This window comes from Myxine glutinosa, chromosome 1 (genome assembly GCF_964187855.1).
Source record: "Myxine glutinosa chromosome 1, kmMyxGlut1.1, whole genome shotgun sequence".
Lineage (NCBI taxonomy): Eukaryota > Metazoa > Chordata > Myxini > Myxiniformes > Myxinidae > Myxine > Myxine glutinosa.
The window spans coordinates 103,352,669-103,372,001 of NC_136261.1; the positions used below are offsets into that span (position 1 = coordinate 103,352,669).

The 19,333-nt window shown below is 48.5% G+C and overlaps 1 protein-coding gene across 1 annotated transcript in view; it reads left to right on the forward strand.

Moving 5' to 3' along the window:
* The window catches only part of LOC137426650 (ribosomal protein S6 kinase alpha-3-like), a 196,638-nt gene extending 188,875 nt beyond the window's left edge, over nt 1-7,763 (forward strand). Inside the window, exons 17-20 of the mRNA XM_078775236.1 lie at nt 1,539-1,646; nt 1,821-1,932; nt 7,017-7,124; nt 7,299-7,763. Coding sequence (XP_078631362.1) covers nt 1,539-1,646; nt 1,821-1,932; nt 7,017-7,021 — 225 coding nt within the window. The 3' untranslated portion in view covers nt 7,022-7,124; nt 7,299-7,763. The remainder of the gene's footprint in view (nt 1-1,538; nt 1,647-1,820; nt 1,933-7,016; nt 7,125-7,298) is intronic.
* Nucleotides 7,764-19,333: the final 11,570 nt, after the last annotated feature.

Genomic DNA, 19,333 nt, shown 5'->3' on the forward strand with positions numbered 1-19,333 from the left:
GGAATTTTTTGAAGGATTTTTTTACCATTGGAAGATAGGGCTCATTTTTTTTTTAACATTATCTTCTATTGTGTTCTTCTAATTTTAACATTATCGCCACGTCAAACTCCAAGATGGCCGCCACCATATATATGTCTGAACCTTGTGAGTGAAATATCTTGGAAAATAAGCAAAGTACCAACTTCTAATCTGGTGTGTGGGTGTATCTCGGCATAAGGAAGAACCCTATTGAAAATTGGGTCGCCACGTCAAAATCCAAGATGGCCACCGCCATGTATGTCTGAACCTTGTGAGCGGAATATCTTGAAAAATAAGCGAAGTACCAACTTCTAATCTGGTGTGTGGGTGTATCTACGCATAAGGAAGAACGCTATTGAAAATTGGGTCGCCACGTCAAAATCCAAGAGAGCCGCCACTATATATATGTCTGAACCTTGTGAGCGAAATATCTTGAAAAATAAACCAACTGCTAACTTCTAATCTGGTGTGTGGGTGTATCGACGCATAAGGGATAACGCTATTGAAAATTGGGTCGCCACGTCAAAATCCAAGATGGCCGCCTTGCGTCTTCCACTTTGTCAACTCGCATCACTTCACCGACGGGGGACCTAGGCGTAACGCTTGTTCTACCAGGTGAGCTTCCATGGGTATTGCCCCTATTTTAATAAGTAGCATTATATTCTGCACAATCTTTATTTAAACATATCACAATATGTACACTTTTTAAAAAATCTATCTTGGTCATTATGGGCCCCTTCTGATCTCCCCCACTGATGCGCCAAAGGGGCCATAATAAACCCGGCCCTGCAGCTCTAAACGTTACCCGATATGTAGAATGTAGATCTGCTGGTGTATGTGTAACAATTAGAATAGAATTGAAATTTTGCATTGATTGTTTTTGAGACTTTTTTCTATATCTGTGTATTAACCGCACTCCCCACTTTTAACTTTTTTTGCAGATAAAAGAGCGCGATTAATATACTGGAAAATACCGGATTGTGTATCGTTCAGTGACAAAATAAATCTCGATGTAATCCATTTCTAATTTAGCTTGTAACACGAAATATTAGAAAAAGGTCAAGGGGTGTGAATACTTTCTGAAGGCACTGCATCAGGAATAAGCAACCTTGTCCTCGCTTTGCTCCGTGTCCTCGCTTTTCCTCGGAATAAGCAGCCTTTGCTTTGAAAATGTATTTTATTCGTTTTGAGTCAAACCTTGGTTATGGCATCAGTGAGGGCTTACTCGCTTCGCTCGCCCTCGGCCGAATAAAACCACACATACTGTACTTAATATCCAATTATTGAGCTGAGAGGATTTATTTTTCAGCTGAGATAAAACTTTTGTGTTGTACACAATGACTTATTTGATGAATGAAAATGTATTTTATGAGTTTTGAGTCAAACCTTAGTTATGGCATCAGTGAGTGCTTGTTTGGAATATGCTTTTTATGCAAATGTAAGTATTCGATTGCAACGATTGTTTAGGATTCGGTCACAAATACATTTGTTTTGCTTCTTTGCACATGTCACATGACAAGACTGACTTCAATGTGGGAAACAGTTCACCAACCTGTACAAGGGTAACATTGGTTTCCCTTCTGAATGCGATGCTTGAGGCCGATCCAATGGAAAGGTTCACTATGACGGTGAGGGATTGATACAGTTTTCAACTGCAGTATTTTATTTGCATGAACAAGAATGTTCACACATGCTAGGATTGCTGACATCCTGTTATTGTGGATCAAAATGCAATTGCGTACCAGTGCAGGTGATTCTTGATCATGTTTATATTTTATTCCAACACATTCATTGTTTTGCAGGAGATTGTGAACCACCCATGGTTCAAGGAAAATCACCCAGTGAAATTTTACAGACAGTTTCGACAACAGATTTTCACCTGTTGTGAAAATCAACCACAACTTTGTCCCATAGGTAGGTTTAATAACAATCAGATCTCTGGCATCATCCTGTAAAATACAATCATGCAATATATTATGTATCAGGATCTTGGCATCATATAGAAAGGATCGATATCAGTCAATGCAAGCAAGCCTAGAACACGAGCGGGTACGTACCATCCAAGACTACATGTCATAGTATAATGTCACAGGAGTGGCCCAGAGTCGCGGACGTCCGAGGTCTTATAGACGCCTCTCAGCGGTTTAAGTGAGCATCACACCTGGGTTCAACTTTGATACATTTTCACTACATTCTCCCCACCGTTAGAACTACACTACCGCTAGGCAGGAATCAAGCGTGCGTCAGCATTAATTGATTGGGGATGTCATTCCATGTCAGTCGGTCCATCCGTAGCGGTCAGGGTGGCGAATTACCCTGCCAGCACGGGTCCGGAAACTACCGGGTACGACATCCCCAAGCCCGGAGTCCCCTGCATCGGAGTAGCCGCTGGAGGCAGGTGTCGGAGGGGGCACCTCAGTGCCTTCAGGCAGGGGTGTATCTGGCGAGGGGAGGGACGGCAGATGCTCCATAGGGGAAGCTTCGGGAGAGTCCATAGACTCATAGATCGGTTCGTCGATATCCCTATAAGGGTCGATGATGCCACAAGGGGCGAGATGGCGTATGGAGACAGTGGACTCGCGTCCATCTGCCGTCATCACACGAGCATGCTCGGGATTAGTCTGGAGTACCTGCACCTTATCCACTAAGGGATCGTACTTGCTTGTGCGAACCGCACGTTTGAGATAGGCCGGCCCCGGCTCAGCGAGCCAACTGGGTAAAGATCAGATACTACCCGAGCTTCTAGGGTGGTGGAACAGTCTTTCGTGAGGAGTCTGGTTGGTGGCCGTACATAGTAGAGCCCTGATTGAGTTCAGCGCCGCAGGTAGCGACCAAGCCCATTTATCTAGGCCCCGGCCGAGGTTCCTGAGGCTTAGCATGACGGCCCTCCATATAATCCCATTGAAGCGTTCGACCTGCCCATTCGCCTGAGGTCTGTACGGTGTGGTGTAACTCGAAGCGACATTATTTTGGAGCAAGAAACTCCTCACTTCCTGGCCCAGGAACACCGCACCCCGATCGGTATGCACGTAGGCCGGATACCCAAACATAGAAAACAAATTCTGCAGGCGCCGTATGACTGTGGCAGCCGTCATATCCGCGCATGTGTAAGCGAAAGGGAATCGCGAGTACTCATCAACGATAGTGAGCAGATAACGAGAGTTACTCGACACCGGCAGCGGTCCTTTGAAATCCATCGCCAATCTCTCCCACGGTCTAGTAGCCCTAACCAGCGTCCCCATGGGAGGGTTGTAAAAACGCGGTTTGAGCTCCGCACATACAGCGCAGTCACGGCAGACCCGGCGGATGTCCTCAACCGAGTACGGCAGATTACCACGACGCACAAAATGAGCGAAACGCGTCACCCCAGGATGACACATAGTGTCGTGCAAAGCGCGCAGACCCTCCAAAGTTATGATACCCGCGCACGTAGCCGGCCTCGATAAGGCGTCGGCGACCAGGTTATCCTTCCCCGGGCGATATTTGATGGTGTAGCAGAAGTCGGCGAGTTCGATACGCCAGCGAGTGATTTTCTCATTCTTAATGCGTTGAGCATGTAAGGTGTCGTACATGAACGCCACACTTTGTTGGTCCGTGATGATTTGGAAGCATCGCCCAAGCAAGTACGGTCGCCATCGCCAAATCGACTCGACGATCGCGTACCCTTCCTTTTCGACAGACGAATGCCTCCGCTCAGCGGAGGTGAGAGTCCGCGAAAAGAAAGCCACAGGGCGCCCCCCCCTGGGAGAGGGTCGCCGCTATCGCATGATCTGAGGCATCACTTTCTAAGACGAAAGATTCGCTATCGTCGCGGCGCCAGCGATGTCGGACTTAAGGCCCCTAAAGGCAGCCAAGGCGGCTGTACTCATGGGGAACGTGTCGCAGGCCACAAAAGAGCGGAGCTTCGCGGAGAAATTTTGCACCCACTTAGAATAATGGGCGAACAGCCCGAGAGCACGCTTCAGCGAAGCTTGATCGCAGGGCGGAGCCATATCGAGCACAGGTCGCAGACGCTCCTTATCTGGAGCAACAGAGCCGTGGGTCACGGTGTACCCCAGAAGATCTATCGTGCGTAGGGAGTAACGACACAGCCTCATTCATGGTTAGGCGATACCTCTGCGCGACCTCGAGGAAGCGCTTCAGATTAGCATCATGATGCCCCTGGTCATGCCCACAAACCGTAAGATTATCCAGATAGACAAAGACATCCGTCAAGTTCTCCTTAGTAATGAGGTCGTCCATAGCCCTCTGAAAACAGGCGACCCCGTTCGTCACCCCAAAAGGTAGTCGGGTGAACTGGTATAACCTTTGACCCGATTCAAAGGTGGTATAGATGTGATCGGCCCTAGAGATGGGGATCTGATGATACGCACTACGCAGATCGAGAGTGCTATAGACTGAGTACTGGGCCACCTGTCGAACCAGTGCGTCCATCCCCGGTAAGGGGTAGGCATCCAGCTGTGTAAAGCGATTAATCGTCTGTGAATAGTCGATTACCATGCGTCTGCGATGCGCTTCGCTTCGCACCACTAAGACCTGGGCCCGCCACGGCGACCGGCTAGGTTCTATGATACCTTCCTTTAAGAGCTGGGCCATTTCTTCCGCAATTAATTGCGCGTCTGCTCGTGAGTAGCGCCGTGATTTTACCGCTACAGGTGTGCAGTCAGTGGTCATGTTGGGGAACAGCGAAAGAGGCTTAATTTCCATTCCTGCGAGTGCACACACAGCAAGCGTGTCAGTCCCACCGAATTCCATTTCCAAACGTCCATGTCGCTTAAGAAAATCATGTCCTAACAGAATGTCAGCACATAAAGCAGGTAAGACCATGAGATGTACATCTGGAAACATGCGTCCCTTTATCACAAGCTTCAATCGACATTCCCCTTTTGTGCGGAGCCTAAGCCCTTGGGAGGCCATAAAGATCCGTCGTGTTGTCCCTAGGACCGGCCATCCGTGTTTTCGCACCAGTCGATGATCAATAAAACTATCCGTGGACCCCGTATCGACTAAAGCCCGCGCAAAAATGCCTTCGATCATAAGTGGAATGATGGCCTGAGCAAGGCTGGGAGGTCCGGCAGGTATTGAGCCATCCGAGCAAGTTGATCGCGCCTCGCGTGTAGATCCCACGCCGGCTACAGTTTTCCGGTCGTTCGAGCAGCCTCTGGAGGGCGCTCGTGTCAAGCGCATAGTTTGCCGTGCCAAAGCAGGAGCTTGTAGTTCGTACGAGCAGCCTTCGGATGACGCTCGTGTCAAGCGCATAGTTTGCCGTGCCAAAGCAGGAGCTTGTAGTTCGTACGAGCAGCCTTCGGATGGCGCTCGTGTCACGCGAGAAGGGTCGCAGCCAACTGTAGTTTCACGTGCTGAAGCAAGAGCTTGTAGTTCGTATGAGCAGCCTTTGGATGGCGCTCGTGTCACGCGGTGAGTCTCAAAGCCATCATGAGACGTTCGGATACCAGTCAAGGACGGTCGCTCCGCGTTCGGTTGTGTTAGCGCCACTTGTTTTGGCGGCCCGATGTATCTCACCAAGGTCGAGCGTGCAGCCAGGGGCCCACGAGGAGGAGCGCCGCTCATCAAAGCCGGGTGAGGCGCCCCGCTCTGTGCTCGGCCCGTTGGCTCGGCGATAAGCCCATTCAAGGTCGCACGTGTTCATGTGCCCCGCGCAGTCTTTCGGCAAACTTTTGCAACATGTCCTTTTGTCGAACACAAATGGCATATCGCTTCCCGAGCCGGACACGCAGACCTGGGATGTTGTCGATTCCCACAGAAGTAACATGTAGCGTTTCGTACAGGCTTTGGCCTAGCCGCCGCAGCTGCCGCCAAGCCGGAATCCGGGTCCTCCTCGGGACCGGCCAGGGGTTCCGCTAGTGTGGTCGAGTCCGCTCCCGTATCCTCGGCGGTAGCTCTCTCCGGGCGCGCATGTTGAGAAGTCCCCGCAACGACCCGTGTGTGGTCATAGGCATTAGATTGCTCCCGGGCCTCAGCGTATACGTGTGCCAGCCGTAGAGCCTCCGTGAACGTCAGGTCCGCTGTCTCTAAAAGTCTTAGCTTGAGAGTCGAAAAGCTGATCCCAGAGACAAAAGCATCTCGGACAAGATCATCCTGGACTTGCTCGTGAGTGCGTACCTCTTGAGTACTGTCTGCAAGTAGACGTCGCAGCTCTTGGGCGAAGTGATCTATCGACTCAGCGGGCTGTTGACACCGCGTTGCGAGCAGATGCCTGGAATACACCACACTCCGTTGCTTAATATAAATTCGCTTTAGCTCTGCCACAGCGGCATTGTACGTCGTACACTGTTCGATGCTCCTGTAGACGTGATGGTGTACTTTAGTCTGCAGCACATCCAGTTTCGTTTCATCAGTGAGAATGGCATCCTGGTCTTTGAACTGATTCTCCAGTGACTTGAGCCAATGAGTTAGCTCCGAGCCCGAATCCACTGCTTGTGGGTCGGCGCCAAATGTCGGTACCTGGATCATCTTGTGTCCTGCCATTTCCGCCTCTTGTCCTCAAGTGGTCGGCAAGACTGATCAAGACTGACCAGATCTGATTGTTATTAAGTGTTGTGAAAATCAACCAAGTCCACAACTTTGTCCCATCGGTAGGTTTAATAACAATCAGATCTCTGGCATCATCCTGTAAAATACAATCATGCAATATATGTATCAGGATCTTGGCATCATATAGAAAGGATCGATATCAGTCAATGCAAGCAAGCCTAGAACACGAGCGGGTACGTACCATCCAAGACTACATGTCATAGTATAATGTCACAAGAGTGGCCCAGAGTCGCGGACGTCCGAGGTCTTATAGACGCCCCTCAGCGGTTTAAGTGAGCATCACACCTGGGTTCAACTTTGATACATTTTCACTTCAATGGCATCAGTGAGTGCTTGTTTGGAATATGCTTTTTATGCAAATGTAAGTATTCGATTGCAATGATTGTTTAGGATTCGGTCACAAATACATTTGTTTTGCTTCTTTGCACATGTCACATGACAAGACTGACGTCAATGTGGGAAACAGTTCACCAACCTGTACAAGGGTAACATTGGTTTCCCTTCTGACTGCGATGCTTGAGGACTATCCAATGGAGAGGTTCACTATGACGGTGAGGGATTGATACAGTTTTCAACTGCAGTATTTTATTTGCATGAACAAGAATGTTCACACATGCTGGGATTGCTGACATCCTGTTATTGTGGATCAAAATGCAATTGCGCACCAGTGCAGGTGATTCTTGATCATGTTTATATTTTATTCCAACACATTCATTGTTTTGCAGGAGCTTTTGTCGTGAGATTATGCGCTTCACCACCGGATACACAGCTGCTGTGTAGTTTGCGCAAAGCCGTGCGTCGCATGCTCGTCGAAAGGCTCAACGGTCCTGTTGTAACACCTGCGGCTCGTGCCCACCACACCGCGCTCTTGCAGCTCCTGGTCGCCGTGCTGAATGCCCCACAGCAGTCATTTAGCGAGGGGCTTCATTCTTGCGATACGGGAGACAAGCCGATTCTGGTGGAAGAAGGATTTTGCTCCAATTAGCAATCGTACCGAGCGAGACTGAGGTTTTGCCACGATCTGGTTGTCTTTACATGCGGATTGGGGGGAATCTTTCACCGCCGACCTCACTGGAACGCTGCGTCTTCATTTGAGTTTTCTTGAATATTGAGCCGTCTTCATTACTTCGGACAATTTGAGCACCGCATGTTGCATATGCAGAGACGCGAAGCTATTCGATTGCAAGATGGCTCATGTACTGTTCCCAATTAGACTAGGAATATTATCTGAAAAGGGGCCCAGAAATCACATGAGGGGTAACTGTTTGTTACAAGCTGGCACCCATGCTAGGATTGAACCATGACACCTGAGCAATATTAGCCTGGATGACACTTGATATTTTGATTTGGGACCTCACAGTGGGTTATTTTGTGAAAAAGGTCAATCGCGAAATGTCTGATTTTCTCGAAAATACAAAAATGTCAATAAAATGACCAATAATTCAGTTACAAACTTATTTTTGGTGTCAAAATGAGCAGAATAACACTACATATTGTAAAAATATTGGTTTATACTATAATATCGGGAAATTTTACAAAGAATGGCAAAAAATACAAAAAAATGCCGAATAATTATTTCGGTTTCACCGTAAACATATAACAAAAATTGCAATAACTTCACAAATAAACATCCCATGCATATGTTTTAGGTATCAAAATCATTCATTATTATTCCCTCACATAACAGTAACAGACAATTGGTTTACAACTGTGAATACGACTGATTAATTACAACAAACATAACCCACCCCCCTAGTGAAACTTAAGATTCGCTGACCGGTAATATTTGTAAGAACATGATATTGATGTCATATAAACAAGTAACCATGGACTGAAAATGCTGCTAATTGCATATGTGCAAGTTTACATGTACATGAAATGAAATAAAAGAATGTCGTGTTTAAGTCATTCAGAGTCCGTTTCAATTGCCACACTGTATGGGTTGTGACACACTCCGTTATTACAGGTACACGCAGCTATGCACTTCAGGTTCTTGGCCCTACAAGAGCATCTGGCAGTTGCACAATTTTTGCACTTGCAGCAGACTATGTCTGTGAACTCGTTTGGCAGAGGATCGTCCACACTGACGTGTGGGTGTAGTCTCCTCGTAGCATTCTCGTACCATCCACTTCCAATGGGCGACTCGATTTCAGGGATTGGTACATCTGCCTGGTACCACACCTGAGCCTGGTGGTGTGCGCGTTTGATGTGTTGCTCAAGACATTTTCGAGTTGGCGGAAGCTTTTCTTGGTCTTTGGTGCCCTTTTGAAACATGCGGTATCGCACATCGTTGATGTTAGTTTCGTCCGAAGCTGGTGAGTAAATGCGGCAGAAGAACTCTTCCACACTCCGATATGGATTCTGACAGTGTGCCACGTCCGAGATCATTAAGCAATGCTCCGTGTTGCTGGAATACCTTCCATGTCGTCTTTTTCCCGTGTCCACTTGGTTGACTGACTGTGTCACATCCTGTAACCGCATGGTACGCCAGGATGTTACGCTGCATGGTCGGTGTCAACTGTATGTCGTGCACAGCTACATAACGCCGTTGCTGCCTTGTGCCAGCTCTCATCCAGAGCTCTCCACTTAATTGTCCCGCGAAGTGTGTGAGCAGTACCAATACGTCGGTGTCCCTGCACGAGACTATGATCCGTTCGTATCCATCCATATAGGCCGCCTTGGCATGCACTATTATACGTGTATCGGCCTCCTCGTGTGATGATTGCAGCTGTTCAACATCAGACCCCAGTGACGATGCTACTTTGGTTTCTTCCTCAAACCCACCTGCAGTGATCGACTCACAAGTGGGTCGGCTCTTTTTTGCCTCCAACATCATTTGATCGCTGAGAAAGTTGGTCAGATTTGCCTTGTTTTCTGGTAAGTCCATGAACTGCTTCCAGTTGGCAGGGAGTGGAATCTCTCTGCTGTCGATCTTGCGCCGGATAGAACGTACTCGCCCCTCTCTCCTTTCCCGGGTCCCAGACTTGATTGATGTCATACGATATCGATCGAAAACCACATCGACTCTTGAGCAGTGCTGATTGAAATGACTGAACACTGATGCATTGAAGACATCAGCCAGATCTCCAAATGACTTTGCCCCCATTGGTTTTCCAATGGCTTGTACCAATGCCTGACCATCTATGATAAAACATGTGGAGCTCCGGAAAATGGAGATGCAACTGCAGAGCCAGGAAAGGTTAAAAGATTTGGAATGGAAATACTTAAGCGAAGACACTGGCAGGACCTCGACAGTTACTCCACCCTCCAAGATCTTCCCGAGCGCAGCTTTATTCGTAGGACGTAGGCTTCCTGCCGTGTCTGCCAATGAGAGTGGTACCGGTGTTAGTTCATGACTCAGAATACTTTTAAGGTCTATATCACGTCCGGAGTCCTGTGCCACAAGAAGCCGCTGGAACAGAAGCCTGTCTGCTTTGATGGTTTGACGCTTTTGACTAGCATCCTTCATCTTTTCTAGTGTGTACATTGTCGTCAGTGTAGGACTCTGTGGCTGTTTCAATTTTACATGAAAGCCGACGTCTTGTTTGCAAATCAGTGATTCCACAAATTCTTTGATCTTTGATTCTCCATGGGTTTCAGCGGTCAGTAAAGCGTCCTTGATGTTTTCAGGGGCAACATCCATTGTCATCAGACAGGTCAACTCGTCGCCTAATTTGCTCTCACTGTCAAATATTTGGAATCGTGAGAACTGTTCCTGTAGCTTTTGAACATCTTCTTTGTCCCTCTTTATTCTTGCTGGACCGACATCTTTGTACGCAGATGGTGCATACTCTGTGTCATCGATTGCCATGCCAAACATTGAAGTGGTCTCGTCAACAATTCGGCTTCACTCGTTGTATGTCAGGCACCATTTGTCCCTTGCACTGTCTGTTCGAGTTATTCCTATCAGACCACCAGCGACTTTCCCGACTTTGTTAACGTGCTCCAGTGCAAGATCAGTGCTAATTTGGTTGAAGCTCTTGTGTGTTGATTTCACAACAAAGTCACCATCCATGAATTGTTGGTAGACGTCTGGATGTGAACTGTCTAGTTGACATATCAGCACCATATATCACTCCCCAGCGTGTGTAGTTTGTGTGGTCGTAGTGAGCAAACCAAGGCAGCATGGCCATAAATGCTGACTTATGCATCTGCCAGTCTCCGGTTCGTTCTGCACGTATGAACTGCAGCAAGACCAATACCATTTTCATGTAGTGTCTCCAATAGAGACCTGTTGGAGATAAGGTTTTGTCATACTGCTCCAGGAGTTCAAGGAGATGCGCATCCTTCACTGCTTCCTCCAGTTTGCCCAATGCTTCAGATGGGTTACTCGTTTGTTCAAGATCCACAAGTCCATCCAAAGATTGTGCTACTTCTTCCGACAGTTGTTGTAGTTCTTGTTCTCCGACCCCTTGATCTTGTGCCCATGCGAGGAAATGTGGCCACTTGATCTGCCAGAGTGCCTCCACTGTCAGCTTGTGGGCTCTGGTCGTGCGGTTGGATGATTCCGCCATCATGTTGTTTTGGACTGTGTTCTCGCCATACACCAAACTTTCGGACCATATCTGTTGAAGGCCAGAATCTGCATAGTGTTGCCCAATGGCTCTCATGAAGTTCTTGGCTATGTGGAAACCCCCCAGACGCAGAAAGAGAGTTTTACATGTGTCATGATTCTCCCACTGCAGTTCCTTTGCCTTCGCATACAGTTGTTCATCCAGCGTCAATACAGTGGACTGGCCAGGGTTCAGCTCCTGTGTGATTCGTAAGCAATGAAGTATAACTGTCCACAAGGTGTCCCTCTCATGTGCCGGAGCATTGATGATAGGTAAGTAACCCACGGTTGTTGTTTCTTGTGTATCATTGATGACGCATTGATTGAAACCTGTCCATGCTGGAACTGATTGATTTGGACTGCTGTAATGTCAGACAAGAAGCCACGAAAGGTCTTTGATGTTTGCTCTCTTTTTCATGTCTGGGTCTGGTGTGTAGCTATTAGTCTTCACTTCTGTGTCAAATCGTGGCTGGGCACGTGCACCGCAGTCTGGTGCAGGCGTAAGCTGCTGTAGCTCCGCTGGTACCTTGAGTGACCTTGCTTGTCCCATTTGCAGTGCTTGTCCACTGTGGTGTTGTGACGCCCCTCTCTGGAAAGCAATCACCTGCGTTGCGTGGAATGTTCCCTTCCCATCGAGGGTTTCTTCTATAATATCGATATTATCAGCAGAAAATTGGAGAAACCGGCCTTCGACAAGGTTTGGTGGGACAGGAAACTGATCCTTTTTCGTTGAGTTGTCCAGTACGTGCTGCGCTAGTGTGGTATCTACACGTTGAACTTGACTGTAACTGATGCAGTGTCCGGCCTTGTGAAATATGTTCACCAGGTCCTTGGAACGAGTTGCTTGGTGAAGGGTCATTCCTAGCCCAACATGCTTTTGTGTCAGCGCTTTCCCTTTGGAGACGGCATGTACAACATATTGGGCTATACTGAGAGATAACATCCTTGTTGTGTCATCAACTTCTGTTTCTCCTGGCTCGCCTGTCAGAAGTACACTGAGTAACATGAAGAGACTCTCGGGAATAATTTTAGCTGCGTTGTCTGCGTTGACAGAGGAACAGTCGTTATAAGAGGGCGAGTCTCGTATATCTGCTCTTATACGTAGAGCTGTGTGGTGTAATGCTAAGACCTGCTCCATATCCTGATCTACAAATTGACTTGCACGCAAACCATGCTCGTAGCCTTCAGAGGTTGTATCATCTATTGTATCTGTTGTCTCTTTCAAGGCCTGTACAACAATTCGCGCTGGTACGGTGGGGAACAACAATTGTGCTTTTTGTGGGTCAAGTTGCGGAACGAAGTCGATTTCTCCTTTAAGGAGATCTTGTAGTTTGTACTTGAAATGTGTCCTGTGTTGCTTGTAACTTCCAGCATCAACCTGACATTCAGCCATCAATTCAGAGTATCGTTCCCACACATCTAATAGGCTGTATATTTCTCCCTTGGTGATGCCAATAGAAATCTCATGTGCGACAGTTTTCAGACAAATCTCCCTAGGGTTTGGCTGCATCATTGGATCATGCTCACGGCCAGCTTTTTGTGTGAAGTTGACATAACATTTGAGATGGTACCGTACATCTCCAGCTACGAGATCGTTCACACAAGCCAATCTGCAGCTCAAGAGAGGGTCAGTCTGAGCGGCTAGAAGCAGCTTTTTAGAGAATGACAGGGATGCTGCAAGTCGGGTCTTGTCTTTGGACGTTTGCTGGCAGAAAACACACAGGTCCGTGTTCAATGCCTTGGCCTTGCTTCGCAGTACCTGAGAGGCTTGGTCACCTGCGTTGGTCGAAGCACCCTCCTCTGCACAGGAGGTCTTAGTTTAAAAAAAAAATTTCAATCTACTGAGATGCATAGCACTTGTGAAAGTGCCATAACAGTCTTTGTGATAAACAAATTCAGTGTCACCAGATACAGATTGAAAACTTGCAGCTTCCAATCTCTCCACTACGTCCCACCTTGCATAGTCTTGGTATTTTTTGCGCTCACTCAGTGCATGCTGCACTCTCTCCAGTCCGTTGCTTCCAAGCTTTCTAGTTGGTTTGTTAGACTGTTTCTGACATATAAAGCAAATGTTCCAATTAGTTGTAGTGTCCACGCTTCTTTTTCTCGGCTGTATGTGTGCTGCTGGTGTCATGACGCCACTGCTGATCAGCACCTGTTCAAAAGAAAAATACGTTAGATCTAGAAGCTAAAACCAACACCATTTTGATAAGCCAAGATTATTTAACATGATTAACAAAACAAACAACTTTTGGCAACATTACATATATATTATATCACAAACTGGTTAGTGGTTGTGGTACAAATATGTATGGATTATGTATATTTATTGATATTATATTTGTATAGATATTCATTACGATTTGAAAATGAATAAACAAGAAATATGTAATGAAAAAAGCAAAGCAAATCGTACGCTGTGGTGGGAATGTAACGATCGTTAAACCATGGTACAGCCGACTGTTGCAACAACATTTATGGGGGGTGGGTTATGTTTGTTGTAATTAATCAGTCTTATTCACAGTTGTAAACCAATTGTCTGTTACTGTTATGTGAGGGAATAATAATGAATGATTTTGATACCTAAAACATATGCATGGGATGTTTATTTGTGAAGTTATTGCAATTTTTGTTATATGTTTACAGTGAAACAGAAATAATTATTCGGCATTTTTTTGTATTTTTTGCCATTCTTTGTAAAATTTCCCGATATTATAGTATTGTCGCGTAACCGTGATTAACACCACCGTTACGGATGACCGATTGCGAGACTTTAACTCCCGAGGCGAACACTCAATGGCGGACTCACGTTCAACACCAACGCGCGAAATGGCGGGACGCAGCGAAGGCTCCGCAGCCTTATCTATTAAAATGAAACACCCAGGAAACTGCGTTCAAATATGTACAGAAAATAATATAAGGATTTATTATTAAAAGTAAAGCCAGTGAAAAAGCACGCGCCGGTAATACTAATAACTAAATCGGGACGTCCCCACACGACTGATATCAAACACAAAACGAGGGAGATTAATACGAAAATAACAAGTCACGTCGTGTACAGTGTACGCGGATTCGGGCTTATCTGTCTTTGTCGTCCTTGTGGCTGCCGTCCAACACCACTCCTTTCGGCCCGATCGCACACCTCGCTCCAAGTTCCACGGCCCTCTGCCTCCGCCTCCAAGCGCCACCAGGCCTCGTCGGTCCAACGCAGGGCTGCACGAAGCAACCAAAAACCAAGTGCCAACTGCCAACTGCTGAGTGCCGAGTGCCAACTGCCAACTGCAACGAGCTGTGGTCACGAACTGTAGAAAATGGCACGAACCGTCAACTGCCACGAGCTCTCACTTCTCTCAACTGCCACTCCGGTACCGAACTGGGACGCTCTACTCAACTGTTCAACGAACTGGGACGACTCGAGATCAGATCGCAACTCAACTCAACTGGCGAACTCAGAGAGACTCAACTGGCGAAAATGGCGTCCGACCGTCGCATATATCTCTCCCCGATGACGTCACATTCGCGCACTCCTCAGCCAATCATATGGTCCCAGCTCGCCGGTCACGCCCTCTACGGCATGCGACTCCTAACATCTCCCCCGTTACGCGACCCTGCGGTCCTGGCATAACACGTGCCGGCCCGGTTTGTAGGCCTTGGGAGGTGTACACGGTGGCGGCCAATTGTGGTGGTGTTTTTGACCTGGTTTCCTGTCAATTTAATACGAAGTCCTTGTCAGGGAAAGGGGATTATTTAATGTTGCGCTAAGGACCTAACTAATGTTTATGTGGTTTGCAGTGCCATAAAGGACAAAGGTTTGATTACTAGGTGATACTCACAGGGGCGTTACCTTTAACCCCTCACTATTTAACACTCGAATCTCCAGGTAGATCCACACTCATACATCTTACCCCGACAACCGCCTAAACATCAATAACTTATTACATGTAGAGTCCCTGTCACGACAGCCGAATACCTACCTATTCAGATCTACCTAGCTCTAGATGTTGCATTACCAAATTCATAACACAGCCCCCCCCCTGGAACCGTAGCTCCTGCAAGGTTCACCGCAGGGCTACCATTCCAGCCTTAACACTTACTGTCACACACTTAATTAACCTACGAAATAAATCAGGAAGGGCTGTGGGAAGTGAGTCGGACTACCTACCTACACTTCCTTAACATGCTGAACCCCTTAACCATCATGCAAGTATGTACATCTTCTTCCTTGTTCCTGTGGAGGGGGGAACAAACAACACACCAAAACTCCTACCTTATCCACAAACTTAACCATCTTACCAAAAACTCAAAACTCTAACCTTTGTACATACCCCGGTCTACAGACCGCGTCCCCCGGTGGATGCCACAAGACTCAACCTTACCTGCGGGGCCATCCCCAATGCATCCCACTAAATTTTCACGGGCCCTGTCCAGATGTTACAGGTGAGTGACACGGCTCGGTGGATTTCGCCCACATTCATGCAACACAGACCCCTTAACCACTCATTCTCATTCCATAGGTCATCAAGGCATTTCAAAAATCAACAAAGCACTTATTTCCAATACACCCCCTGCAGGACCATGGCATTGATGTCATTCACGTGTGTGTGCATTCCTCAACTAGGCAGCGGGGAGGTACCGCACAAAAGATGGTGGGGGCGCATCAGGCTGTGGTGCCCGCAGTCCCAAAAACAAGTCAACCGACTTACAAATTCATTGCCCCCCCCCCTTTACCTCTTGGCCCCATGACAGCCCAACAGCCCCTTTCCGCCGTTACCTCGCCGGTGAGGGTCTCCACACACACCAGGCTCCTTTGCCTCCTGCTTTCGCGCAGCAACACGGGTCACCGGGGGACTTCCTCACCCCGCGGCGCCCAACCAGACCCTCCACCGACGAGCTCCAATTTCCAGTTACCACCGGCTGCCAGGGGTAATTGCCGCAGAGGGGGGCCCGCAGGCATCGCTCCTCAGAGCTTGCTCTGTACCTGCGGACACACACACCTTCCCCACCCACAAGACCCCAAAACACACTTCCTCCCCCACTGCCATTCAATTCTCCACACAACTCAGCACAATTCAATAGATGGTGTAAAAGGTGTTACAAGGCTTGCCATGGCCTGCTACATGTGAAATTCCCCCAGTTCACATTTAAACCATCACATCTTCCCAAAAGCACATTTCCACAAGCACAATTATCACCCCTCATTATTTCCAATAATCATCACTCACTCTCCAGGTTCCACTCTCACGACCACATCAAAACACCTAACCACAATACAAAAACATACGCCACCCACAAGACACTGTGGCTCCCATTCCATCCCCTCACCGGCCATGTCATCATTCTCACTCGCCTCCCAACTCCAATTTACATGTCCCCAATTTCCAAAGCAAATCCTGAAGCCTGGGACAGTACTCCTCAAAGCACTCACCTTAAGTGCAGGTAGTTGCAGGTTGGTCAGGTTCAAGGGTGTCATCCACCACACCTAATTTCCCCCTCACCCTTCCAATCCACTCCGGAGCCTCCCGACCCATGTAGGAGCTCAATCTATCCCCGTGAACTATCTGTGGAAGGGTATGTGGGCCCATCTGAATTTTGAACACCACATCAGTTACTTGCCGAAGCACCACCCCAGGGCCCTTCCAAGGTGAAGTGAGTTTTGGGCACACCCCCTTCCTTCTCCGGGGCCAGTAGAGCCAAACAAGGTCTCCGGGAAGGAAACGAGGTGTGTGAGCCCGAGCGTCATACCGCGTTTTCATCTGCGAAGAAGCCACCCCAATTTGCTTCCTCGCAAACTCATGAGCCTTTTCCATGCTCGCTTTCAAATTGGTTGCGTAGCTCTCCACAGTTGGCTCACCCGGTTCCCCTGGTGACGGTCCCATCAACAAATCTGTGGGGACTCGCATCTCCCTACCGAACATCAACAAGGCGGGGGTGCACCGAGTGGTCGCATGCTGGGCGGTCCGGTAGGCCATCAATATAAAGGGAAGGTGCTCGTCCCAATCCTGTTGGTTTTCAGATGTAAAGAGGGCCAATTGTGTCAACAGTGTCCGGTTGAACCTCTCTACCATCCCATCCGATTGAGGCCTCAGGGGAGTCGTCCGGGTCTTATGAATTTGGAGGAGCTCGCACACCGACCGCAGGAGGGCAGATTCAAAGTTCCGGCCCTGGTCAGTGTGTAGCTCCCTTGGGACGCCAAATCGGGAGAAGAATCCCTCAACTAGAACTTGAGCTACCAGCCGGGCTTCCTGGTTGGGCAATGGGTAGGCCTCTGGCCACTTGGTGAAGTAATCCATTGCCACCATAATGTACCGATTCCCTCGGCGGGTGGCTGGCAGGGGCCCCACCACATCTACTGCCACCCGCTCGAGCGGTGCCCCGACATTGTACACCTGGAGCGGGGCCTTGCGCGCCCGTGGGGGTCCTTTCTTACCGCGGCAGAGGTCGCAGGATCTCACCCAATTTTGAATGTCTCTGCCCGAATTCACCCAGTAGAACCTCTGCCGTAATTTGGACAAAGTCTTGGCCACGCCCAAATGTCCCATTGTCCTAGTCCCATGCACGTGCCCCATAACCACTTCCTTCAATTTGTTGGGTACAATTATCAACCAGGAAGCTACATCACCCATTGGTGTCACCCACTTTCTGAACAAATAGCCCTCTTTCAACCCCAACATCTGCCACTGTGCCCAATAGGCCTTTACCTGGGCTCCGTGTGGAGCAATCTCCTCCCAAGAGGGTCTTTTGTCCTCCTCTAGCCACTGAAAAAGGGGCCCCAAAACGGGATCCTCCCTTTGACTCTCTTGCCAATTCACATCGCCCAATTCCTGTGGGGGTTGTGGCAAAGTTCGCCTGGTCACTCTCGCTGCATATAGGCATGCATCAATTTGGCCCTGCCCAATTGGATCCTTGGCTTCTTGTCTATCACAAAATTTACACTGTGCATCCCAACAGGGGCGCCGAGAGAGAGCGTCTGCATTGGCATGTGCTTTGCCAGGCCGATGTTGCACAGTGAAATTATACTGCTGCAGCCTCTCAAGCCACCTTGCAATTTGTCCCTCCGGCTCTTTGAACCGAAGGAGCCATTGCAAGGAGGCATGATCCACTCGGATCACAAACTCCCTCCCATAAAGGTAAGGGTGAAAGTGTCCAACTGCAGACAGCAAGGCCAATAGTTCTTTGCGGGTAACGCAATAATTTCGTTCGGGCCTCGAAAGTGCCCGACTGTAATACGCAATAGCCCTCTCGACTCCCTGTTGCATTTGTGACAACACAGCTCCCAATCCCTCCTGGCTCGCATCTGTGTCCAGGATGTAATTGCCATCATCTGTCGGGTATGCCAAAACTGGGGCCTCCACCAGACGTTGTTTTAAGTGACTGAATGCCTCGATGCAGCTCTCTGACCATACAAATTTGGCTCCTTTCTCTGTCAATTTGTGCAAAGGTCTTGCAATTTCCGCGAAATTTGCCACAAATCTCCTGTAGTACGAGCAGAGGCCCAAAAATCCTCGGACCTCCCTTACATTTTTAGGGGCGGGCCACTCTTGTACAGATTTTACCTTTCCTGGGTCAGTGGCCACGCCGCTCTCACTGATCACGTGACCCAGGTAAGTCACTTCCCTCCTGAAAATTTCACACTTGCTCGGATTTAATTTCAACCCGGCACCCCTTAATCTCCCAAATACGTCTGACAAATTTTCGACAGCCTGTTCAAATGTGGGAGCGTGGACCAATACATCATCCAAATAGACGAGGCAAGTCTGCCACGGTAAGCCAATTAAAACACGTTCCATCAGACGCTCAAACGTGGCAGGGGCATTGCACAATCCAAAGGGCATGACGACAAACTGCCAGAGACCCTTTCCTGTGGTGAACGCCGTTTTCTCCCTCGCCTCTTTATCCATTTCCACCTGCCAATAACCGCTCTTTAAATCCAACGTGGAGAACCACGTTGAGCCTGAAACGGCATCGAGGGTGTCATCGATCCTTGGCAGGGGATACGAGTCCTTGAGTGTCACATGATTGAGCTGGCGGTAGTCCACACAGAACCGAGTGGTCCCGTCCTTCTTCTTCACCAGCACAATGGGTGACACCCAAGGACTCACCGAGGGCTCGATAAATCCGGCTCTTTCCATTTTGCTCACCTGTTCCTCTGCCTCCTCCTTCTTAGCGAAAGGGAGCCGCCTCGGCGGTTGGCGAACAGGCCGAGCCTCG